At 40.3% G+C, this 25,811-nt stretch overlaps 1 protein-coding gene across 3 annotated transcripts in view; it reads left to right on the top strand.

Annotated features, from left to right (window-relative positions):
• SCAI (suppressor of cancer cell invasion) overlaps positions 1-25,811 on the top strand; it is a 188,277-nt gene that overhangs the window by 83,914 nt on the left and 78,552 nt on the right. For all 3 annotated transcript variants that reach the window (XR_008509997.2, XM_024252813.3, XM_009244859.4), the window contains one exon: positions 2,232-2,363. Coding sequence is in view for 2 of the 3 variants with exons in the window: in XM_024252813.3 (XP_024108581.1) it covers positions 2,232-2,363 (132 nt within the window). In the remaining variant the exon portion in view is untranslated. The remainder of the gene's footprint in view (positions 1-2,231; positions 2,364-25,811) is intronic.

Genomic DNA, 25,811 nt, shown 5'->3' with positions numbered 1-25,811 from the left:
CAGTTTCAATCCACAGAGTTCATTCTAACTTTTTCCATTTCCATATTTGCATCTCCCTTCTCTGCCAAGTGAGAACTCTGGGTCCCATTGTCTTTAATAAATCTTTTTTGAAAAAGGATTTTTTTTTTTTTTTTTAAGAAATGGGGTCTCGTTCTGTCACTCAGGCTGAAGTACAGTGGAGGGATCCTAGCTCTCTGCACCCTTGAACTGCTGGCCTCAGTCGATTCTCCTGCCTCAGCCTCCTGAGTAGCTGAGGTAGCTGAGTAGGCACCTGCCACCACATCTGGCTAATTTTTAAATTTTTTGTAGAGACAGGGTCTCATTGTGTTGCCCAGGCAGCTCTCAAACTCCTAGCCTCAAGTGATCCTCCTGCTTCTGCCTCCCAAAGTGCTGGGATTACAGGCGTGAGCCACTGTACCTGTCCTTAATAGATCTTATTTGATCCTTCCCTCTCTATATAGCAAATCTCCCATTGCTGCTTTGAACCCTTCTATGTGGAGGTGCTGTCACTGTGCTCAGGCTCCTACTTTCCCTGCCAGTCCTCCACCCTCATGGGTGCCCTCCTCACCACACTCGGCCTTCAACATCCTGTGCAAGCTGGCTCTGCCTGCAAATGGCCTCCTCACATAGCTTATATTCCAACACCCATGCAGGTACCCTGTGATGTGGATACCCACTTGGTGGCTGTAAGAGTGAATTTTTCAGGAAGGGAAAAGAATTCTGATTTCCTAAGTTTTACTTTAATGGTTCTAGCTGTGGGATTATTTTGACATTCTTTGAGTCCTTTCAATTTTAGGTGTTACATTTTCTCTAATTCTGGGAAATTTAGTCATTATTTCTGCAAATATTTCTTCACTCTCATTTGTGTTTTTCTCTCCTGTGTAAGCTCTTGTGTGGCAGTTGATTTCCCTCATTTCTCTATCTTATCTCTTGCTTTTTCTTTTATATATTTTATCTCTTTCTACTGTCTTTTGGCAGAGTACCCCAAATCTGATATTTTAGCTTATTAATTTGTTCAACTGTATCCTTTCTGTTCTTCAGTCCATCTATTAAAATTCATTATTTCACCAATTGTATCACATTATTTCAGTGACTATATTTTGTCTGCCTATTTTTACATCCTACACCAGGACCAAATTTTCCTATGTTGTTTCAGGAATTTCTGTCTGTGTGTAAACACAAATCAGTTTTTAAAATTTAGGTTTGTATTGTACATACTGTCTGACAACTTACTGTTGTTTTCTGTTTTTACATGGCAGGTTTATGAAATTTATTACAAGTGGAGACAGTTTCAATTCAATATAGTTTTAATATACGTCTGTGTGTGTATGTGTGTGTGTGTGATTTTATATCCCTTTTATATTGAAGTGTACTCATACCATTGCCTCACCTTCTTAAACAGAGTTGTAAGTTAGTGATTGTGGGTAGAGTGCAGTGGTCAGTATTCCTAACCATTTTCGTCTTTGGGGCCTTTAGGTTGTTTTCAATTTTTAAATGTTGTGATACTAAAATAAATATACGGATAAAGTGTTTTCCCATTTGTGGGATCATTTTCCAGAAGGATTTATAGAATGGATCAAGTGGACAAATAAATCAATATTTTTAGATTGTTAACCATGTAGAGGAATGCCTAGAACATAACAGGCATTCAAATAATATTTATTAGATGAAAAGATATTATAAAAATTGCTTTCTAATATGGTTCCAATTTTCATCCATACCAGTGATAGGAGATGATCTATTTTCTTTATTTTTTTTTTTTGTTTTGTTTTTTGAGACGGCATCTTGCTCTGTCACCCAGGCTGGAGTGCAATGGCACGTCCTGGCTCACTGCAACCTCCGCCTCCCTGGATCAAGCAATTCTGTTGCCTCAGCCTCCTGAGTAGCTGGGACTGCAGGCGCCCACCACCACGGCCGGCTAATTTTTGTATTTTTAGTAGAGACAGGCTTTCTCCATGTTGGCCAGGCTGGTCTCGAACTCCTGACCTCAGGTGATCCATCCACCTTGGCCTCCCAAAGTGCTGGGATTACAGGTGTAAGCCACCGTGCCCGACTGAGATGATCTATTTTCTTACAGTATCTTACACTTAAATTATATCTTTGTGATTTGATTGTAATCAGAAGAATTCTATATCTGTCTTGGATAAAAAATACTATCAGATGATATAACTAAGGTTTTTTTCTATTTTTATTTTTACCTACTGGATGAATGAACATATGTTTTCTTACAGGACTGAATTTGCTCTTAAAGAAATCATGTCCTCTGGAGGTGCTGAAGATGATATCCCACAGGGAGAGAGGAAAACAGTTACAGATTTTTGTTATCTTCTGGATAAATCTAAGCAACTGTTCAATGGGTTAAGGTGAGTGGACTCTTGGTGTTTTGAACTTTTCTTTAGTTCTGCATTTGTTTTTTTTCTGGCTGATGCGTGGTAAGTTCCCAAAAATTATGGGTAGAATGTCATATAAATTTCTGTATTAGAGTGATCATGATTTTTTCTTTGACATCATTTTTAAAATTCTTAGATAAAAAAACAATAGAAAAAAAGGATAACTTACACTGTTTTAGTCAAGTTAAAAAGAGCTATTTTGTGAGATGGTTTTGTGTACATTACTCACACCAGATCTGATTTTAATCTGGTTTTGCACATTAGGGTGTTGAGGTCTGAGGAGCCTAAAAATGCATATGCAATTGAATGTGGAGCCTCCTATTGCATTTTTGTAATTCGTTTACTTGCTTGTTTCTTTTATTCTTTATTTGTTTTCTGGGATGAAATGTCTGTGCCTAAAGTAATGATGGTTACCTTTGTCTACCAGATCGGGGTGGTGATGGTCGGGGGTGGGTAGAAAAAGTAATGATGAGGTGTTATAAACCATGCTATTTATGATTTAACCTATATTTCAGTTCTTGAGAGTTTTAGGATATTCACTGACTTCAGACCTAAAGCTTCATTAGCTTAGTATCAGTTAGAAGAAAATTCATACAATAGGTAAAATCCTAGGGATAAACAGGTTTTATTTTTGAAAATTTATATAGGAAGGAGTGATTGTAAAGATACTAAGTTATTTTAATTTATGGTTTATTTATGGATAAAAATGCAATCTTTTTATCTTACATTTTACAGTTGTGTTATACATCCCCAGGTTTGGACATATACTGGCAGGGTTTATTTTTAAACCAGATAATTTGTCTTTTAAAAAAATTATGTGAATTTTTCAAATACCATTCTGTCTAAAGCTGCTGTTTTAATCATTCTCTTTTTCCTATATTCATTTGATTTGCTGCATGACACTTACCACTCCTAATATTATTTACTTGCTTATTATGTCTCTCCTGCATTAAAATGAAATGTCCCTAAGAGCAGCCCCTGTTTGTCACTGTTTCTCTAGTTTTTAAGCCCATGTCTTGCACATTGTAAAGGCTTTGTGAATATTTGTTAAATGGAGGATTCCAAAGGCAGTATTCTTAACTCCTGCACTCTGCTGCTTCCTATTTTATGCTGCAGAGGAGATGTTTGAGATCATGTTTTTCTTTGGCTTTATAAATTAATTGTGTCTTTTTAAAGAATATTTTCTTTCACTATTTTAATTCAGAAGTTTTCCTTGGTATGCCTGGAGTTTAAATCTTTTGTTTTCCTGTAATGGATTATTTTAAACCTCTTAAATTTGCATACTTAGACTTTTTTTTTTTTCTCTTTGCCTTCTAGCTATATTTTTTTTCTTCAACATTTAATTGGCACCCAGTATGTACCACATTCTGTATTGGGTACGAAAATTCAGAGATAAAGCTAACAGTCCCTGCCCTCAATTACTCTGAGGAAATTACAAAAAAACAAAACCCACGGCAAACTTCTGCTCACAGCTAGCCTCAGCTTTAGCACATCTAGTGAACCTGTTTCCCACATATATGTGTGCCTGTTGAAATTAAGTAAGTAAAAAGTTAAAAGAGGCCAGGCGCGGTGGCTCACGCCCGTAATCCCAGAACTTCGGGAGGCTGAGGTGGGAGGATCACTTGAGCCCAGGAGTTTGAGGTGAGCCTGGGCAACATGGTGAAACCTCGTCTCTACAAAAACATGAAAAACTTAGCTGGATGTGGTGGCAAGTGCCTCAAGTCACAGCTGCTCGGGAGACTGAGGCGAGAGGATTGCTCAAGCCCAGGAGATCGAGGCTTCAGTGAGCTGTGATCACACCACTGCACTCCAGCCTGGGTGACAGAGCAAGACCCTTAACGAAAAAATAAAAATAAAATCTTAAAGGGAGTATAGATTTAAAGGTAGGAAGGCATTCAAAAGCTTGCATTTAAATCCCTTGTGTAACTTCTGGCACATGGGCTCTCAAACTTAAAACACTGACATAATAGCTTGGACTCCTTTTTTTGAGACAGTTTTATGGAGCTATATTTATATACAATAAAATTTGCCCATTCAAAGTTTACAGTTGAAAAGTTTGGTATGTTTGCAGAGTTGTGCAGCTGTTACTACAATTTAATTTTAGATCATTTTAATCACCCCCAAAAGAAATCCGGTTCCTATTAGCAGTGATTCTACATTCTTCCAAACCCTAACCCCTGACAACCACTATCTACTTTTTGTCTCTATGGATTTACCTATTTTGGATATTTTATATATTAAATAATTGGAATCATACAATATGTGGTCTTCTATCGTGGACTTCTCTTGTTAACATAATGTTTTTGAGGTTCATCTGTGTTATAGCACATATCACTACTTTTATTAGGATTAATATTCCATTGTAAGGATTTATCACAATTTGTCCACTCATCAGTTGATAGACATTTGAGTTTTTTGGCTATCAAGAATAATAGTCCTGTGAACATTTGTATACAAGTTTTTATGTGAGCATAGGTTTTCCTTTTTTTTGAGATGGAGTGTTGCTGTTGTCGTCTGGGCTGGAGTGCAATGACACGATTTTGGCTCACTGCAACCTCCACCTCCTAGGTTCAAGCAATTTTCCTGCCTCAGCCTCCCGAGTAGCTGAAATTACAGGTGCCTGATACCACGCCCAACTAATTTTTGTATTTTTGGTAGAGACAGGTTTCACCATGTTGGCCAGGCTGGTCTCGAACTCCTGACCTCAGGTGATCCACCTGCCTCGGCCTCCCAAAGTGCTGGGATTACGATTCTCTTGGCCGTATACCAAGGAGTAGAATTCCTGGGTCATATGGTAATTCTGTGTTTAACCTTTTTTGGACCTGCCAAACTGCTTTCCAAAGTGGCCTCATCACCAGTAATGTGTTCTAGTTTCTCCTCGTTCTCATCAACACTTATTATTTTCTGTCTTTTTGATTATAGACATCCTGCTGGATGTAAATGGTGTCTCTTGGTGGTTTTGATTTGAATTTCCCTAATCTTGGGCATCTTTTTATGTGCTTGTTAGCAATTTCTGTTTCTTCTTTGGAAAAGTATCTGTTCTAATTCTTTGACCAGTTAAAAAATTGAATTATTTTTAAAATTATTAATTTATAATTGTTTATATATTCTGGATACAAGTCCCTTGTAAGATGTATGATTTGCAAATATATATTCTCTTATTCTGTGGATTGTCTTTTACTTTCTTTTTTTTTTTTTTGAGATGAAGTTTTGCTCTTGTCCCCCAGGCTGGAGTGTGATGGCGCGATCTCGCTCACTGCAACCTCCGCCTCCTGGGTTCAAGCGATTCTCTTGCCTGGGCACCCACTGCCCCCCTACCCCGAGTAGCTGGGATTACAGGTGCCTACTACCATGCCCGGCTAATTTTTGTATTTTTAGTAGAAACGGGATTTCACCATGTTGGCCAGGCTGGTCTAGAACTCCTGACCTCAGGTGATCCACCTGCCTCGACCTCCCAAAGTGCTGGGATTACAGGCATGAGCCACCGCGCCTGGCATGTCTTTTACTTTCTTAATGATCTACTTTGAAGCACAAATGTTTTTAATTTTAATAAAGTTAAACTTGTCATTCTTTTCTTTCATTGCTTGTACTTTTGGTATTGTATCTAAGAAATCGTTGCCTAACTTAAGGTCGTGAAAATTTACTCCCGTGTTTTCTTCTAAGAGTTTTATAGTTTTAGCTCTTACGTTTAGGTCCGTGATCCATTTTGAGTTCTTTTTATTTTAATTAATTTTTTTGAGGTGGAGCCTTGCTCTGTCACCCAGGCTGGAGTGCAGTGGCATGATCTCGGCTCAGTGCAGCCTCTGCCTCCCGGGTTCAAGCAGTTCTCCTGCCTTAGCCTCTCTAGTAGTTGGTGTCACCACACTGTATTCTTTTTAGTAGAAACGGGATTTCACCATGTTGGCCAGGCTGGTCTTGAACTCCTAACCTCAAGTGATCCGCCTGCCTTGGCCTCCCAAAGTTCTGGGATTACAGGCATGAGCCACCATGCCCAGCCCATTTTGAGTTAATTTTTGTGTATGGAATAGGATGTTAGTTTTATGTTACTTTTTAAATCAGAAAAACGTTTCCAATTGTTTTGATTATTGCATATTTTTCATTTTTTCTTTTTAAAATTTGATACATAATAATTTTACATATGTATGGGGTACATGTGATATTTTGATACATACATACCATTGTAATGATCACATTATGGATTTGGGATATCCATCACTTCAAACATTTATCATTTATTTGTGTTGGGAACATTTTAAATCTACTCTTTGAGCTATTTTAAAATATAAATCTTATATCTCAGGTATGGAGTCATATCTTTCTAAGGTGCTGTTTTAAAATTTTACAATACTAATAATGATAAGTTTTGATCTGTCACGTGGAAGAGTGGATAAGCAAATATACCGCGGATATATTTTCAGTGTTTTATTGAATGACCCTCTTCAATTTAAATAAGCTATAATTGGCTGGGCACGGTGGCTCACGCCTATAATCCCAGCACTTTGGGAGACTGAGGCGGGCAGATCACCTGAGGTCAGGAATTCGAGACCAGCCTGGCCAACATGGTGAAACCCCGTCTCTACTAAAAATACAAAAATTAGCCAGGCATGGTGGCACGCACCTGTAATCTCAGCTACTCGGGAGGCTGAGACGGGAGAATCGCTTGAAGCTGGGAGGCGGATGTTGCAGTGAGCTGAGATCATGCCGCTGCACTCCAGCCTGGGTGACAGAGCAAGACTCTCTCTAAATAAATAAATAAATAAATAAATAAATAAATAAATAAATAAGCCATAATTATTTATACAAAAATAGGTCTGTGGTGAGCAAACTATATATCTTCTCTGAATGCTTTTGGATTTTTGTTTGAGAGAGATGTGGTTGTCCGGTATAGCAGCCGTATTGTTTCCTTTTTTTTGTTTATATAAACGAAAGTATCTCCAGGAGCAGTGGCTGATACCTGTAATCCCAGCATTTTGGGAGGCCAAGGCAGGAGAATCACTTGAAGCCAAGAGCTCCAGACCAGCCTGGCGACATAGGAAGACTCCATCTACCAAAAATTTAAAAATTAGCTGGGTGTGGTGGTGTGTCCCAGCAACTTGGGAGGCTGAGGTGGGAGGATCACTTGAGCCCAGGGGTTTGAAGCTACAATGAGCTATGTTATGCCACTGTACTCCAGCCTGGGCAATGCAGTGAGACCTTGTCCCTTTTATAAAAAGAAAAGAGAAAAAAGTGTTCTTTGTTCAATATTAGACCTTGATTATAAAGGGCTGTCTGTATCAGTTTTGTAGGCCTTCCTTAAAGTTCCCTGTGGTGGTGGGTTGGAGGTGTGTATTGGCATTCTTGTCTACACTACTCTCCCTGTTTCCTGTGTAAAGAAGATCTTTGAGTTATGTCAATCAGAAACCTCTTTTCTTTCGAGTGTTGATGTTGCTTTATGAGCGTTTTTTTAGAAAGGGACAAGATTTATTTTGGAATAATTATGAGGTTTTTTTGGTTGCTATCCCCCTGCGCCCACCCCCACCCCCTTATTTAAATTGGTCTGAGTAGGTCCATGGTCCTTATAGAGAACAAGAAATGTATTGGTAGTGGTCTAGACCAGCATTGGCATTTGGGGAAATGGAATGAAGTGGGATCCAGCTGGAATAGTGTCAGTTTTTAATATTAAGCCCTTTCCGTCTAGCATTCTTTTCACTGTTAGTGCTTGTCTTTTTTTTTTTCTCCTTTTCCACATGTTCTAACATGCTTTTCTTTTTTTAATTCATGTACTGTGTATTAAACTTACTACTGAAGTATAATTGACTGCGGAAAAGTGCACATGCTTTAAGTGTGTTTTTAAGAAACTGAATACATCCATGTGACTTGTATTCAGATGAAGAAGTAGCACACACAGCACCTCAGAAACCTCCCCTGTTGTGTTCCCTGTTACTTGGACTTTTTAACTCATTATGAGTAGAGTGAAAAGGGCGTTTCAGTGCATGAAAGGTTTCAGATTTTTGTATCATATCTCATTTGGGATATAATAAATTCTCTTTTTACTCTTGGAGGTGTGTCTTTCCACATTATATTAAGCTGTTCATCTAAGTTGTCAGAGCCTTTCATTTTCCCAGCTGTGAATATCTTAATGGAGTATTTTTCTCAACTGAAAATACCTTCTTATAATATGTGCATAATAGTTTATCTCTTCTTTCCACTCACTGTGTAAGAAAACATAATCCAGAAAAATAAGAATTGGATGAAATGAATGATGTTTCGCATATAATGGCTCTTGCATGTAGTTGCAATAGTAATGAAGTGAGAATAATGTTAGAAAAAGCTTTGAATACTGTCAGAAAATGATCAAAAGCCCAAGTGCTTGCAGAGTTCCGGTTGCCATGGTGACTAAGACTGTCGAAGCAGAATGGAATACTTAGTGGGATTATATAAGGCAGTATCTCGAGACATGTATTTGAGAAACACAGCTGTGTCTATCAGTGATATCCCTAACTTGCAGTGTTTTGCAAAAGCAGAGGCCTCCAAGTCGCTAGTTATTTGACTCCAGAGGAGCAAATACACAAAGCCAAGGAAGGCTTGGAGGCCACTGATAGTATATATAATATTATTATTATAGTACATATAATAGTATATATAGTGTGAGTGTGTGTGTATATGTATATTTTTAATTGGGAGGTGCCCCAAAGTGAAGTGTACTAGTCTTAAAATAATTCCAGAAATTATTTTTATTAAATATGCTCCTGGCCAGGCGCTGTGGCTCACGCCTGTAATCCCAGCACTTTGGGAGGCTGAGACAGGCAGATCACATGAGGTCAGGAGTTCGAGACCAGTCTGACCAACATAGAGAAACCCCATCTCTACTAAAAATACAAAAGTAGCCGGGCGTGGTGTCACATGCCTGTAATCCCAGCTACTTGGGAGGCTGAGGAAGGAGAATTGCTTGAACCTGGGAGGCGGATGTTGTGGTGAGCCGAGATCGCACCATTGCCTCCAGCCTGGACAACAAGAGCGAAACTCCATCTCCAAAAATAAAATAAAATAAAAATAAAAATAAATAAATAAATAAATAAATGTGCTCCCAGTATTCAACTTAAGAAAGAAAGTTTCTATAATGCTTCCTTTAGAAGCCTGTTTTTAGGATTCCCTTTTTCCTAAAGAGGACAACTGAGAAATTAACAGTTTGTTCCATTGACCCCTTCTTCCCCTCCCCTGCCCTTTTCTTCTTCTTCTTCTCTTTTCTTCTTTCCTCCCTCTTCCCCTTCTCCTTCTTCAGAAAATTAATATTCTCTTAGAGGCTAGTTCTGCAAACTGGTAATGGCAAGTTTATTGTTATTGAAATAAATAACCATGTTATTTTAGAGATTATACCCTAAACTGTCTGTACAAGCTTGTGATATAGGCTGTCATTTTATATGGCTTACCACCAAAAGAATTGGACTTGCCTTTGAGGTAGACTGCCACCAGAGTACAGTAGGTATCTTGATCACCTGCTCTTGAAAATCATTGATTCACTAGGCTGGGCATAGTGGCTCTTGCCTGTAATCCCAGCACTTTGGGAGGCTGAGGTGGGTGGATCACTTGAGGTTAGGAATTCGAGCCCAGCCTGACCAACATGGTGAAACCCCATCTCTACTAAAAATACAAAATTAGCTGGGCATGGTGGCGCACGCCTGTAATCCCAGCTACTTGAGAATCTGAGGCAGGAGAATTGCTTGAACCTGAGCAGCAGAGGTTACCGTGAGCCGAGATCACGCCATTGCATTCTAGCCTGGGCAACAAGAGTGAAATTCCATCTCAAAAAAAAAAAAAAAAAAAAAAGGAAAAGAAAATCATTGACCAATAGAAATTTAATATAAGCCACAAATGTTATTTTAAATTTTCTAGCCACATTAAAAACTAAAAAGAAACAAGTGAAATTAATTTTAATAATATTTGATCCGATAAATCAAAAATATTCTACTTCATCATAAATCAATAGAGAAAAATTAGTGATATTTTACATTGTTTTTTATACTAAGTCTTTGAAACACAGTATTTTATACTTAACATACATTTCGGTTAAGATTAACTACACTCAAGTGCTTAGTAGCCATGTGTGGCTGTTGCTCAGGCAAAATTCCTCCCAGTTTTAGTTTCTGTTCTCATAATGGCCGACTGTGCTTTCTGGTGAATCCATATTGGCTATTTTCGGGTTGTCTTCTTCACTGGTCCATAAGATGTTCCCAGTTTTGCTTTCTTTGTCTCCTCCAGCATAGATGCTAATAGCTTGCAGGTCTTTTGGCTGTTGGTAATTTGTCTCCAACCACCTGGGATTTGATGGTTACCATATTACTGTATCAGTTTGCTATGGCTGCCATAACGGGGTGCCATAGACTGAGTAGCTTAAACAACAGAAATGCATTTTCTCACAGTTCTGGAGGCCGGAAGTCCAAGATCAAGGTGTCAGCAGGTTCAGTTTGTTCTGAGCCCTCTGTCCTTGGATTGCAGATGGATGCTTCCTTCCTGTGCCCTCACATGGTCATCTTTGCATGCATTTGTGCCCTGGCGCCTCTTTGTATGTCCTAATGTCTTCTTCTAAGGACGCAACTCATATTGTATTAAAACCTTCCCTAAAGGCTTCTTTTTAATTACCTCTTTAAAGGCCCTATCTCCAGATACAGTGAAATTTTGAGATACTGGGAGTTAGAGCTTCAATGTACGAGTTTTGGGAATAACAATTCAGCCTATAACCCTTGGTTTTATTGAAATGTTACCAGTGGGTTTTGCTTTATTTTCTGTTTGTTCTGCCTGTGTTGGGAAGGTATCTGAATAGATTCAATACTATGCTGTCACCTTTTCCCCAGAATCTAGAAAATTAGCTATTTAAATGCTATACTAAAATATTAAACAATAAAATAGATGAATATATTCTATTATAATATAATATATTCTATCAAAGTCAGTATAACCAGGTCTTATATGTTAGCTCCCTCTAATATCTTGTCAGGTCTTACTAGAAACATAGAGCATCTTCCCCTTTAAAGTTGCTGGTAGAAGCTGGATCGGGAATTGGTTAGGGGAGAGGTAGTTGTAGTTAGTTTTTTTTTTTTTTTTTTTTTAATTTCAGTAGGTTTTTGGGGAACAGGTGTGTTTGGTTACATGAATAAGTTCTTTAGTGGTGATTTGTGAGATTTTGGTGCACCCATCACCCAAGCAGTATACACTGTACCCAATGTGTAGTCTTGTTCCTCACACCCCTCCTACCCTTTCGCGAGAGTCCCCAAAGTCCATGTGTCATTCTTGTCTTTGTATCCTCATACCTTAGCTTCCACCTGTGACTGAGAACACATGATGTTTGGTTTTCCATTCGTGAGTTACTTAACTTAGAATAATGGTCTCCAATTCCTTCCAGGTTGCTGCAAATGCCATTATTTCATTCCTTTTATGGCCTATCTCATATATGTGTATATATATGTATAGATGTGTGTGTGTGTGTGTGTGTGTATATATATATATATATCACAATTTCTTTATCCACTTGTTGATTGATGGGCACTTGGGCTGGTTCCATATTTTTGCAATTGCAAATTGTGCCATTATAACCATGTGTGTGCATGTATCTTTTTTATATAAATAACTTCTTTTTCTCTGGGTAGATACCCAGTAGTGGGATTGCTGGATCAAATGGTAGTTTTACTTTTAGTCATTTAAGGAATCTCCACACTGTTTTCCATAGTGGTTGTACTAGTTTACATTCCCACCAGCAGTGTAAAAGTGTTGACTTTTAACCACATTCAATAGTGGTTAGTTTTTAAGATTCTTCAGGAGGAGTATAGAGAGAAAATTAAAAAGATATGTTAAGAACCCCGAAGAATTCATTAAATCCTCAAAACAATGTCATCAGTGTCTATTATCTTGGTTCTACAGATGAGAAAAACAAAGCTTTGCCAGATAAAGTCATAGCCTATGTTAATGTGATAGATTGTAATTTCAGAAGTGCTACTTCCGAGAAGTTTTTCCTCAATTTAGGAGTAAGAATTCCAAACACAGACAAATGTTTGACTCTAAGAATAGAGGCAGGCCAGGCACAGCGACTCATGCCTGTAATTCCAGCACTTTGGGAGGCCAAGGCCAGAGGATTGCCTGAGCTCAGGAATTTAAGACCAGCCTGGGCAACAAAGTGAGACCCCGTCTACAAAATAAAAAATATAGCTGGGTGTGGTAGGGCATGCCTGTAGTCCAGCTGCTCAAGAGGTTGAGGCGAGAGGATTGCTTGAAGCCAGTAGTTCAAGACCAGCCTGAGCAACACAGTGAGACCTCATCTCTATAGAAAATTTTAAAAATTAGCTGACCAGGTGCAGTGGCTCATGCCTATAATCCCAGCACTTTGGGAGGCTGAGGTAGGCAGATCACTTGAGGCCAGGAGTTTGAGATCATCCTGGCCAACATGGCGAAACCCCATCTCTACTAAAAACACAAAAATTAGTCAGGCATGGTGATGCATGTCTAAAAATGTCACAGGATCCTTAGGGTGTTTTTTTTTCCAGCCAGAAACCTCTGTGGCTAGTGGCACCTTTGCCCGAGTTTTGCTTGGGCTCACTGGGCTTGTTCCCACTACTCAGCCTGGCAGGTTGTGCTTGACTCATGCTACTGGCCCAGATCCCACACCTGCCAAGGGTAGGCCAGGTGTGGAGCAGCGAGGGGTCTATTAGCGAATGGGCATGGGGTCTGGCCACTGCGCACAGCCAAGCAAGCTAGCTGCCGTGGTGGGGCAGGCATCTCCAGGCACTGGCGCCATGCAAGTCTGCAGCTGGATTAGATGTGCCTCAAGCAGCTTCCACTGCAGGCACCCACATCTGGACGAGGGGAACATGGTGGTGGTGCCCAGAAGCTTGGAGATGCCAGGAACCACAGAGCCCCAAAGAGGATGTCACAACCCTGGCTCAGCGAGCCCATAGGTCTGAACTCCCAAAGGACCTCAGCTCTTTCCTTCTTGTTGCCTACAACGTGGCGAGCAAGGGGGCATGTTTCAGCCCTGTTTGTGTTACCATTTTTTTGAGTCCCAGAATTTGCCAGGTCCTGAGTTCTTGTCCTGCGCCCAGGAAGAATGAGATATGTGGACAACTGGAGGGTGAACAAGGTGGAGAGGAGCTTCATTCAGTGACAGAAGAGCTCTCAGGAGACCCCTAGTAGGTAGCTCCTTTCTGCAAGCAGGTTGTCCAGGCAAGTGTCCAGCTCTTAGCAGAGAGGAAACCTGTAGTAGGTTGCTCCTTCCTGCAGGTGGATCATCCCGGCAAATGTCCAGCTCTCAGCAGAAAGGAGTGGGTAGCTCCTTTCTGTAGGCATGTCATCCCACAGAGGGTACGAGTCTGGCTGTCTGGGGTTATTCTGTGCTCAGAATGGTGGAAGTGTGTGCTGATTGGTCCATGGGAGGCCATGGATGGGCCTGGAAAAAGCACCCTGAGTTCTCACTCTGGGCCATGGACTTCAACCAGAACTGGTAGCCTCATCCCCCCAGGCCTGCCTCCCATGCTCGTCAGTACCCAAAGTTTGGAGGGGGCCGAGGCAGCAGGGGGCTTGTGTGTCAGTGCCGTCATGAGCACACCCAGTCAGTTGTGACAGCTCCCAGGCTTGGCCACAACTTTGCTCCATCCCAGAGTGGGTGCCAGGAGCTGGGAGAGGCCAGGGAGCAGGAGCAGGTACTTTCAAGCATGTGGGGGCAGGGGGCTTCTTAAGACCCTGAGAACGCAGGGAAGCATGGGTCCAAAGCTGCAGCTGGGTAGCTGCAGCTGTGCCCAGGAGCACTGGGCTCCCACCCCTCCAACTCAGTAGGTGGCCTGGCTTCCACCTGTTCCTGGCCTCCACCTATTCTGTGGAGCATGCAGCCCTGGCCACAACTTCCCCACTGCAGTCGGCATCCCTGCAGCAGCTGCTCCAGATGGGCTGCCACCACCATCATAATCCCAGCTACTTGAGAGGCTAAGGCGTGAGAATCGCTTGAACCTGAGAGGGAGAGGTTGCAGTGAGTGGAGATCACACCACTGTGCTCCAGCTTGGACAACAGAGTGAGACCCTGTCTCAAACAAAAATATTAGCTGCGTGTGGTGCTATGCACCTGTAGTCCCAGCTACTCAGGAGGCTGAGGCAGGAGAATTGCTTGAGCCCAGGATTTTGAGGCTGCAATGAGCTATGATCATGTCATTGCACACCAGCCTGGAGGAATAGAGTGAGACCATGTCTTTAAAAACAAACAACAACAACAACAAACCACTGGGTCTACCAATGGGTAAAAGCAGATACTGGTGCTAAACAAGGAAATGCTCAATTGGGCTTTGCAAGTCTCAAATGCAGTTTGGTCTCGTATACACATGAACACAGAAACATGGATTGGAACAAAGTTGTCCCAGTAATATAGTCCTCTCTGTTTAAACAAGAATGTGTGAGTGGGGCAGTGTGCTCTTTGACTGAAAACCTGATTCAGAGAAGTTGGCTTATTCCTTTGCCTTTGACCACAGCTTTGTTGGAGGTCACCAGCATCCTAAGAGCCAGGGAGCAGGCCACGCACCGTGGCTCACGCCTGTAGTCCCAGCACTTTGGGAAGCCAGGGCAGGTGGATCACTTGACGTCAGGAGTTCAAGACCAGCCTGGCCAACATGGTGAAACCTCATCTCTACTAAAAATACAAAGCAATTAGCTGGGCATGGTGGCAAATGCCCGTAATCCCAGCTACTCAGGAAGCTGAGGCATGAGAATCGCTTGAACCTGGGAGGCGGGTGTTGCAGTGAGCCAAGATCATGCCACTGCACTCCAGCCTGGGTGAAGTGAGACTCTGTCTAAAAAAAAAAAAAAGCCAGGGAGCAGAATGTGGTCCCAGAAAAGAACTAAGAACTTTACTTGCGTACAGAATCTAGGTGGTTATTCCATATGGTAGAAAAGAGCATTGGATTAGGAGGTAGAAGGTTTGAATTTGAATCATAGCTCTACAGCTTACTAGCCATGATTCCTAAGTAACTTCCTGTATGTGTGTTTCTTTTTGTATATATATGTGTATGTGTGTGTGTGTGTATATATCTATATATATATATATAGATATATATAGATATATATATATACACACGCATACTCCGGTGGAATCCCTGCATTTAGGGACTGGACTAAGGAAAGAGAAGTTAATGGAAGAGATTGTAAGGACAGAAAAAAGAGTTACAAGATAGTGAGAAAGTGGTGAACAGTGCAATGCCATGGAGAGGACTGATAAAGAAGGACTGAAAGATGCCCCTTGGACTTGGATTTTAGGTGTACGTAGGGATCAATGATCTTAGCTAATTCAGTTTAGTAAAGATGGGGGATTTACAGGAAATTTACAGAGATTTCCTGAGTTTTGATATCTCAATGTTACATTTGAAACATCCCTGATAATCAGATTTAATTATTTGCACTGCATTTCTTCCTACCATAGTCTCCTGAGTTCTATTGATAGAACTGAGGATTTCAATAAAGAGAGATTAGTGTCATACTTTTACTTTCCTCCAAAATCTTGGAAAAAAGAATATGATTAGCTAATTTATAACATAGGTGCCTTTGCAAAATGTGAAATATAAGGTCATTTAAATTATGAGGTAATTCAGAGCCCTATTTAATTTAATTCTATGGACCATTAATTTTCCGTCTTTGCTGACAGTAATAATGACCAAATGATATATTCAGAGTTTAAAATCAGAGTGAAGCTCTGAGTAGTAGAGGAGTTTTTTTTGAAACTCTTTAATAGAGTACCTTAGTTAATTTTAGATGCTGATCATATAGTGGTTCGTATATTAACTTCTGTGATATGTCTCATTAGAAAAAGGATGATCATAGGAGTTTTCCTATGGAAAAATTTTAAAAAATTTAAACCCTATTTTGAAAAAGAAACTGGTGTCTTTATAACTGATTTAGACTGGAATAGTAGATGTTCTAAATTCTTTTGAGGAAAATAGTATAGAAGTTAGCCAACATTGTTCATAGCTTTAAATCGGAAAATATTTATATATTACAGCTTACTGTTAGGAGCCCTAGTATAGCATTTTAGATCACTTTTTATGTACTTTCAGCCTGCATACAAAGTTCCCTTCCTTTATAATCCTTTTTACTTGGTACCTGAAATAAAACACTGGCTTCTAGTTCTGTTTTCTCCCTTAACAGGATGTATTACTGAGAATTATTAATTTTATCAGTTTTGGAAATTCAAAGGAACTTGCAGGTAAGTGCTTACTTGAAAAATTGCCTAAAGACTTTAGATAGTATCCTTAATGAAACACAATAATTGTCAGTTGTCACAAAGTTGGTGTTGCTGACAAATGCTTGTACATAATGATACAATCTTCCTGACAGCAGCAGCTTCATAAGAGTCTTAAAGTTTCTAGCATCAACTTACATTTAAAAATATCTGATTAGGTCTTCCTAATGTAACCTCTCATTAGAGATCCATGGAGACATAAAAAAGATGAAAACTTACAATAAATATGAGAAACTAATATCTACAGTTAACCTGTTTCTGTAATCTGAAATGAATTTCAGCTTATAAGGAAAATGAAAATGGATTTTTAAAATGCAGTTTTAAACTTGCTTATTCTTGCTGTTGTGCCTGAAAATTTCAGGTAGGAAAACATTTTGCTTTCTTAGCCATTAACTTAACATCTGGTACAAAAATGCAGATGTTTTTTCACTCTTCACTTCCACCTACAGTAATTGACCTTTCATTCATATTGTGTAGCTATTCAAATTTATTAGTATGAAGATATTTATTACAGCATTTTTAGAACAGGGAGGCTGGGTGCGGTGGCTCACACCTGTAATCCCAGCACTTTGAGAGGCCAAGATGGCAGATCACTTTAGGTCAGTAGTTCAAGACCAGCCTGGCCAATATGGTGAAACCCCGTCTCTATTAAAAATACAAAAAAAAATTAATTGGACATGGTGGTGTGCACCTGTAATCCCGTCTACTCAGGAGGCTGAGGCAGGAGAATCGTTTGAACCCAGGAGGCAGAGGTTGCAGTGAGCCAAGATGGTGCCACTGCACTCCAACCTGGGCAACAGAGTGAGACTCTGTCTCTAAATAAATAAATAAATAAATAAACAAAACAGGGAAAAACTGGAAAGAATATAAATGTTCATCAGGAAGATATTGTTTAAATAAGTTGGTTTATTATATACTACAGTAAATATTGATATAATTCTCTATGTATTAAAGAAACCTGAAATATTCTTAAATTAAATACACATGTTGCAGAACATTATATGTAGTTTGATCCCATTGGTGTAAAATAATGGAAAATCTCATGTATATACTTAAATGTGCACAGAGAAAGAAATCATTCTTTTTTGTTTGTTTTTTGAGACAGAGTCTCACTCAGCCAGGCTGGAGTGCAGTGGCACAATTATGGCTTACCGCAGCCTTGACCTCCGGGGTTCAAGCAATTCTCCCACCTCAGCCACCCAAGTAGATGGGACCACAGGCACCTGCCACCTGCCACCACACTTGGCTAATTTATTGTATTTTCTTATAGAGACGGGCTCTCCCTGTGTTACCCAGGTTGGTCTTGAACTCCTGGACTCAAGTGATCCTCCCACCTCAGCCTCCCAAAATGCTGGGATTATAGGTGTGAGCCACAGTGCCCTGCCAAAATCATTCTTATTGGTGATTGTTTGTGGAGAATAAAGTTGAAAGGGGAAGCAAGAGAGCATTGTTTTTACTTTTTGCTTTATATACTTTATAGTATTTTTGCTTTCTAAGAGACTTTTATTATTTTCATAATTGAAAAGGAAAGAAACATAAGGTCTCTGTGATAGATTGTTTGTAAAATGATTCCCTTCCCTGAATCCATGGTTATTACTAGTTCCCTGCCATACTGCCTCTGGGTTGGGCTAATAGATTTGCTTTGGCCAGTGGGACAGTTGCAAACATAATCCAAATACTTGAAAAATGCACATTAGAGCTTGTCTTCTCATCTGCAACTCTTAAAACCTTGTAACCAAGCCACATATAAATAAACCCAAGCTGGTCCTCGACATTTGAGAAAGGCCACAGACCACTAGCTGTCTGAGTTGCCTGAGTGAGATCTGACTGAGACTGGCAGAACTGTCCAACTGAACTCACATCTAATTGCCTACCCACAAAATGATTAGCGACTACATGGTTTTTGTTTTAAGCTTCTGAGTTTTGAAGTGGCTTGTTATGCAGCAAAAGTTAATCGATAAAGTCTCCAGTGGTGAAATCAGCACCTGCCCTTCTGCATTTTTACTGCTTTATGAGATACCCAGATTGCTATTTCTTTATTTTCTTTCTTTCTTTCTTTTTTTTTTTTTTTTTTTTTTTTTTTTTTTTGAGACGGAGTCTCGCTCTGTTGCCAGGCTGGAGTGCAGTGGTGTGATCTCACTGCAACCTCTACCTCCCAGGTTCAAGCGATTCTCCGGCCTCAGCCTCCCGAGTAGCTGAGACTACAGATGCGTGCCACCACACCTAGCTAACTTTTTTGTATTTTTAGTAGAGACGGAGTTTCACCATGTTGGCCAGAATGGTCTGCTGTCTTGACCTCGTGATCCACCCACCTTGGCCTCCCAAAGTGCTGGGATTACAGGCATGAGCCACCGCGCCCAGCCCCAGATTGCTACTTCTAAAAATTAAGCAGAATGTAAGAGGGGGAAGAAATACTGTCACTGTCACAGTATACATACTGAGAGCTATGAAACCAATGAGTAAAGATCAGTTGGCCAGGTATAAAAAAACTTTCAGAAGATTGTCTTCTGTAATAAAATGCCACAGATCATGGCTTCTGTGAAAGAGCATAGAACTATAAGGAGATAACAGGCTAAGGTTAAATAAAGCAAGAAAGATGTTCAGGAAAGCAAAAATGCAGTTATCAGGATTAAAATGCACATCAAAGACAATAGAGTAGAACTGATACTTAGACAAGATGCTGCGCCTCAGGGTGATGTGACCGCAGACTGATCCTACTGATACTTCAAAACATTGAGCTAGTGACATTCAGGAAGAACTGGAGATGATCTCTCAGTATCCTGAGAAAATGATAAATATGAAGTCAAGAGAATGAAGATGATACAACTGAATAATTACCAATATTTTTGATGGAGAAATCAGAAAAGTTGCAATAGAAAAAGTAAAGATGAAATTTTAAAAAACATTTTACAGCATTTGGAAAACATCTAGGTAAGCAGATCCAGAGGACATATTCAGAAAACATGCTAGTTTGGGGGAAAAATTATTTGGAGACACACAGCTGCTGGCCAAGAAATAGCAGCTCAAAGGAAATCATAAATTAGATGTCATGGTATTACAGGCTTGGTGAACTACCGATGTGCACTGCGACCAGTTTATCTCAAGAAAAACATTTTAACAAAACATAGCAGGTTGAGCTAGCCACACTGATAGGCCTTGTTTCGTGGCTTTCTCAATGATGCTTTAAAAGGAAATAGTTTCATTTGAATTATTTCTTTTCTTTTTTTGAGGTAGAGTCTTGTTGGACTGCAGTGGCGCAATCTTGGCTCACTGCAGCTTTGACCTCCTGGGCTCAATTGATCCTCCCACCTCAGCTTCCCGAGTAGCTAGCACTACAGGCCTGTGCCACCATGCCTGGCTAATTTGTGTATTTTTTTGTAGAGACACGGTTTTGCCATGTTGCCCAGGCTGGTCTTGAACTCCGGGCTCAAGTGATCTGCCCGCCTTGGCCCCTCAAAGTGCTGGGATTACAGGCATGAGCCACTGCACTCACCTGTTACTTCTTATTTTGATGGCCCCAAAAATGAGCACAAGTAATTCTTTTTTTTTTTCCCAAGATGAAGTTTCACTCCTGTCGCCCAGGCTGGAGTGCAGTGGCACAATCTCGGCTCACTGCAACCTCCGCCTCCCAGGTTCAAGCAATTCTCCTGCCTCAGCCTCCCAAGTAGCTGGGATTATAGACGTTCGCCACCAGACCTAGCTAATGTTTTGTATGTTTAGTAGAGAACGGGTTTTCACCATGTTGGTCAGGCTGGTCTCAAACTCCTGACCTCAAATGATCCGCCTGCCTTGGCCTCCCAAAGTGCTGATATTACAGGCTTGAGCCACTGCACCCAGCCAAGAAATTCTTCTATAAAACCCTTTCCTTCAGGCAGTTAGATCACTAATAGTCTTAGACAGCCAATGAAACAGAAATACAATTTCCTTATTTAAGGTGACAAGACAAATATGACCAGGAAACAGTCTGGCAAGAAATACACTAAAATATTAAATGGAATTGGTTAGGTCATGGGATTGTTCTTTTTCATCTTGTACTTTTTTTTCTTCTTTCTTTTCTTTTCTTTTTTTTTTTTGTAGGGATGGAGTCTTACTATATTGCCCAGGCTGGTCTTGACCTCCTTGGCTCAAATGATACTCTCAGTTCAGCCTCCCAAGGAGCTGTGACCATAGGCATGTAGTCCTACCAGGCCTGGCTAATTTTTTTTTTTTTTTTTAAATGGACAAAGTTTTGCTCTTGTTGCCCAGGCCTGGAGTGCAGTGGTGCGGTCTTAGCTCACTGCAACTTTTGCCTCCCAGTTTCAAGCGATTCTCCTGCCTCAGCCTCCCAAGTAGCTGGGATTATGGGTGCCTGCCACCACGTCTGGCTAATTTTTGTCTTTTTAGTAGAGACAGGGTTTCACCATGTTGGCCAGGATGGTCTCGAACTCCTGACCTCAGGTGATCAGCCCACCTTGGCCTCCCAAAGTGCTGGGATTACAGGTGTGAGCCACTGCGCCTGGCCTGCCTGGATAATTTTTTTTTTAATGTTTTGAAAAGATAAGGTCTCTCCATGTTTCCCAGTGTGGTCTTGAACTTCTGGGTTCAAGTGCTCTTCCCCCCTTAGCCTCCCCAAGTGTTGGGACTACAGGCATGAGCCATCATGCCCGGCTACTTTTTTCTTAGTGTATTTATTTAAAACTTCTTTTTCAAAACAACATATCTGTATGCATACATGCACAGTTATATGCTTGTAAGTAAATAAAGAAGGACTTTCTCAGAATGAAGCCCTACGTTATTTGGAATAGAAGTGAAGGAGACTTACTCTATACATACCTTTTGTGCTCTTTGAATTTTATACTATGTGTATAAATTACCAATTCAAAAAATGAATTAAAATATAACCTCATAATTAAAAAAACATGAGTTTTACAAGGTGAAATAATATAAAAGGGCTTACACTATGAAGTAGTATTGTCTAAAACATCCCTCTCACCTAGAGTCCTCATTTTTCAGAGGCAATCACTTTTGACTCTTTCTGATTTTAGTTTTCCTGGTGTTTATTTTCATTTCTCAAATATGCTTTTATCACTCTTTCTTGGTTTATTAATTTATGCATTCTCCTTTGATATCCTGCCACAATAAATGAAGATTTCGTTTACCTAAAAGCTACTCTTTTCCCTGCCCCGTAGAAATAGTAGCAGGAATAAGAATACTAATAGCAACTAACATTTATTAGTGCTTACTTTATGCTAGGCCTCTTTCAAGTAATCCACACATACTGTCTAATCCCCACCATACCCTCTGAATTTACGTTACCACTATTCTCGGTTTTCCCATTATTCATTTTATTTTGTTTATTTATCTTTAAGACAGGGGCTCCCTTTGTTGCCCAGGCTGGAGTGCAGTGGTGCGATGATGGCTCATTGCAGCCTTAACCTCCTGGGCTGAAGCAGTCAGCCCGCCTCAGCCCCCAGAGTAGCTGGGACTACAAGCATGCCCCTGGCTAATTTCTTTTTAAAGTAAAAACAAGTTTATTAGAGAAGTAAAGAAAGAAAAGAATGGCTACTCTGTAGGCAGAGCAGCCCCAAGGGCTGCTGGTTGGCTAATTTTTAAATTTTTTTGTAGAGACAAGGTCTCACTTTGTTGCCCATGCTGGTCTCGAACTCCTGGCCTCAAATGATCCTCCTGCCTTGGCCTCCCAAAGTGCTAGGATTGCAGGCTTGAGTCACTGTGCCTGGCCCATTATTCATTTTATTAATCATATTGTCAACTACTGGCAGCACACGTTTTAAATGCTGATCATAGATGATAGTATTATCTAACTTTTTTGTGTTTTCACTAGGTGCTGTATATTGTTCTTAGGTCCTTGCCTGTATTAACTCAGTAACTCTTGTCATCAAACCTATGCTCTAGGCTCTATTATTATTATTTCCATTTTATAAATGAAGAACTAAGGCGTAAAGTTTACTCTGTGTAACATTGTGTAGACAATTAGTGGTACCAAGCCAGTCTGACTTCAAAACCCAGTCCTTTAACCCATCCATACACCATATTGATGGTATCCCTTTGATTCCATTTTGTAAGGTAAATTTTCATTCCCACTAGTTCCATCATCTTTTCTATGTTTTCTTTGTTTCTCTTTCTTTCTTTTTTTTTTAAGATAGAGTCTCACTCTGTTGCCCAGGCTGGAGTGCAGTGGTATGATCACAGCTCACTGCAGCCCTGACCTCCTGGACTCTAACGATTCTCCTGTCTCAGACTCCGAGTAACTGGGACCACAGGTGCATGCCACCACACCTGGCTAATTGTTTCATTTTTGCTAGAGACAGGGATCTCACTTTGTTGCCCTGGCTGGTCTTGAACTCCTGGGTTCAAGCACTCCTCCCTTCTCAGCCTCCCAAAGTGCTGGGATTGCAAGCATTGAGCCACCACACCCAGCTTCTCTTCTTTTCTCATGCTTAGTTTTGGTCAGTTATAACTTCATGTTTTTATTTCACAGAACATAAAATGTGCTTACCATTCTATAATCATAGTTAAATATTTTGTGTTTCATCTATACGTGGACTCTAAAAGTTGAAAACAGATAATAAACAACATTTTGACATATAACTATGTAAATATTATACATAGCAAAGCCAGGAGTTGAGAAATGATCTTTCCTTCTCTGTAGTTCCAGTGTATATCTCAAATGAATTCATCCTTAAGTTCACATTCAAATGGATCACTCTTTTTTACACTATTTGTTTTCTGGGTTTGTTTGTTTGTTTTGAGACAGGGTCTTGCTATGTTAGCCATGCTAGAGTACAGTGGCATGATCACAGCTCACTGCAGACTTGATCTTTGGGCTCAATGAATCTTCCCATCTCAGCCTCCTGAGTAGCTGGGACTACAGGTGTGTGCCACTACGCCTGGCAAATTTATTTTTTATTTTTTATTTTTGTTTGTAGAGACTGTGTTTTGCCATGTTGTCCAGGCTGGTCTTGAACTCCTGGGCTCAAGCTATCTGCTTGCCTAGGCCTCCCAAAGTGCTGGGACTACAGACGTGAGCTGCTGTACCCTGCCCTGTTTTTCTTTGTAACCTCTCTGGGTTGAGTCCTTTCACATGTAGTTCCTTTCTCATGTTTTCTAGGTTCCAGCTTTCTTCACTCTGTTATATGGAAGGCACTAGGCTGGGCATTTTCAGTTTGCCCTTCCAGATCTACTTTTTGCCTTTTGCCTCTTCTCCTACCCTGGGAGACTAACATTTATAGGCTGCTCCAACTGATATCTTTGCCCTCTGTCTTCCAGTTGGGCTCCACCAGTGGAAAGGGTCAGCAGGAGGTTGGAGGGCAGGAGTAGAGTGAGCACAGATGTGTATTTTGCCAGCTCCCTCCCTTAAGTTTTGGGAACTGCCCCCTCCCTCTGCTGCACCAGGCCTAAAGGATAGTAACTTAGCCACAGATCCTTAAAGTGTTCCTTGTTGGTTTCCCTTGACTCTGTTCACATCTTTGTAGCCTCTTTATCAAACTCTTCCCAGTGACCCACTTGTGTGTCATCTATTTCCTGCCAGGATTTTGATTGGTGGGAAGTAATAATATTGATATTTCTTCATATAATAATGATATTTCTTCATCAAGTGTTGTTCTTTCAGAAGTTTCTTGAAATCTCTCATCTACTGATTGGCTCCCTCTCTTTTTATTTCTGTATGGAGCCTCGAGAGAGAAGATAAAATTATATGCTCAGTTCATCATGTATTGCTTTTTTAATTATATTACTCTTTTTAAAAATAACATCTTTATTGGGATATTCAGATATCTTACAAGTTACCTTTTGGAAGTATACAACTCAGTGGTTTTTAGTATCCTCACAGGTTATGTGCACCCATCACTACAGTCAATTTTAGAACATTCATTATCCCCTAAAAGAACCCTGTACCCATTAGCAGTTATCATCTTTACTTTTTAAATGCGGGAAATAAACCTACATAAAAAGACCAGAAAGACTTCACGCTCTTGAACTGTATAAACTGACTCTAGCCTACCTGTTGTACCTTTTTTTTCTTTTTTTGTTATACCTTATTTTCTACTAGTTCCCATAATACATCATTTATTTAATTCAGGCTGTTTTGCTACTTGTGCTACAAAGTGTTATTAACTTATAATTGTCGTTGCTTCTCTTATATATTTTATTTATCTCTGTCTCTGATAATCTCTTAATCTCTTCTTTCTCTTTTGCCTATCCAAATCTTTCTCTTTGTGAAGCATTTCCTGGCTACTCAAGCCTTCCATTTTCATTTTAATTAATTAATTTTTTTTTTTTTTTGGAGATGGAGTCTTGTGTTGCCCAGGCTAAACTTAAACCCCGGTCTCAAGCAATCTTTCCGCCTCAGCCTCCTGAGTAGCCAATGTGTCCCTTTTCTAAACTCCTTATTACTTTTATTCAGTGTCATGTAATTTAGTACTTATTTGCAGTTTTTTCTACATGTGTGATCATATTTTCTGTCTATTACAACCAATAATCCTATTAATTGAAGAGATCACTTTTCACATTACTTTATATGGCCTTCATAATTCTTAGCACTTGATAGAATAATATTAATAGGCTGGGCGCAGTGGCTCACACCTGTAATCCCAATACTTTGGGAGGCCAAGGTGGGTGGATCACCTGAGGTCAGGAGTTCAAGACCAGCCTGGCCAACATGGGGAAACCCCTTCTCTACTTAAAAAAATACAAAAATTAACTGGGCGTGGTGATGGGTGCCTGTAATCCCAGCTACTTTGGAGGCTGAGGTAGGAGAATCGCTTGAACCCAGGAGGCGGAAGTTGAAGTAAACTGAGATCGCGCCACTGCACTCCAGCCTGGGCAACAGAGTGAGACTCCATCTCAAAAAAAAAAAAAAAAGCATACTATTAGTAATCAGGTTTTCTCCTTCCATTGAGTGTCTTCACAATATACCTTGCCTAACAGCAAGGTGGGTGACACCAATAGCAAGATATCCTGATGGTGCAAAAGGAAAGCTACCCAGAGGCCAGGCATGGTGGCTCATGCCTGTAATCCCAGCACTTTAGGAGGCCGAGGCGGGTGGATCACCTGAGGTCAGGAGTTCAAGACCAGCCTGACCAACATGGCGAAACCCTGTCTCTACTAAAAATACAAAAATTAGCCAGGCATGGTGGTATGTGCTTGCAGTCCCAGCTACTCAGAAGGCTGAGGCAGGAGAA

The sequence above is a fragment of the Pongo abelii genome, chromosome 13, assembly GCF_028885655.2.
Source record: "Pongo abelii isolate AG06213 chromosome 13, NHGRI_mPonAbe1-v2.0_pri, whole genome shotgun sequence".
Lineage (NCBI taxonomy): Eukaryota > Metazoa > Chordata > Mammalia > Primates > Hominidae > Pongo > Pongo abelii.
Note: the sequence above shows the minus strand (reverse complement) of the source record. Positions and strands in the feature narration are given on the sequence as shown.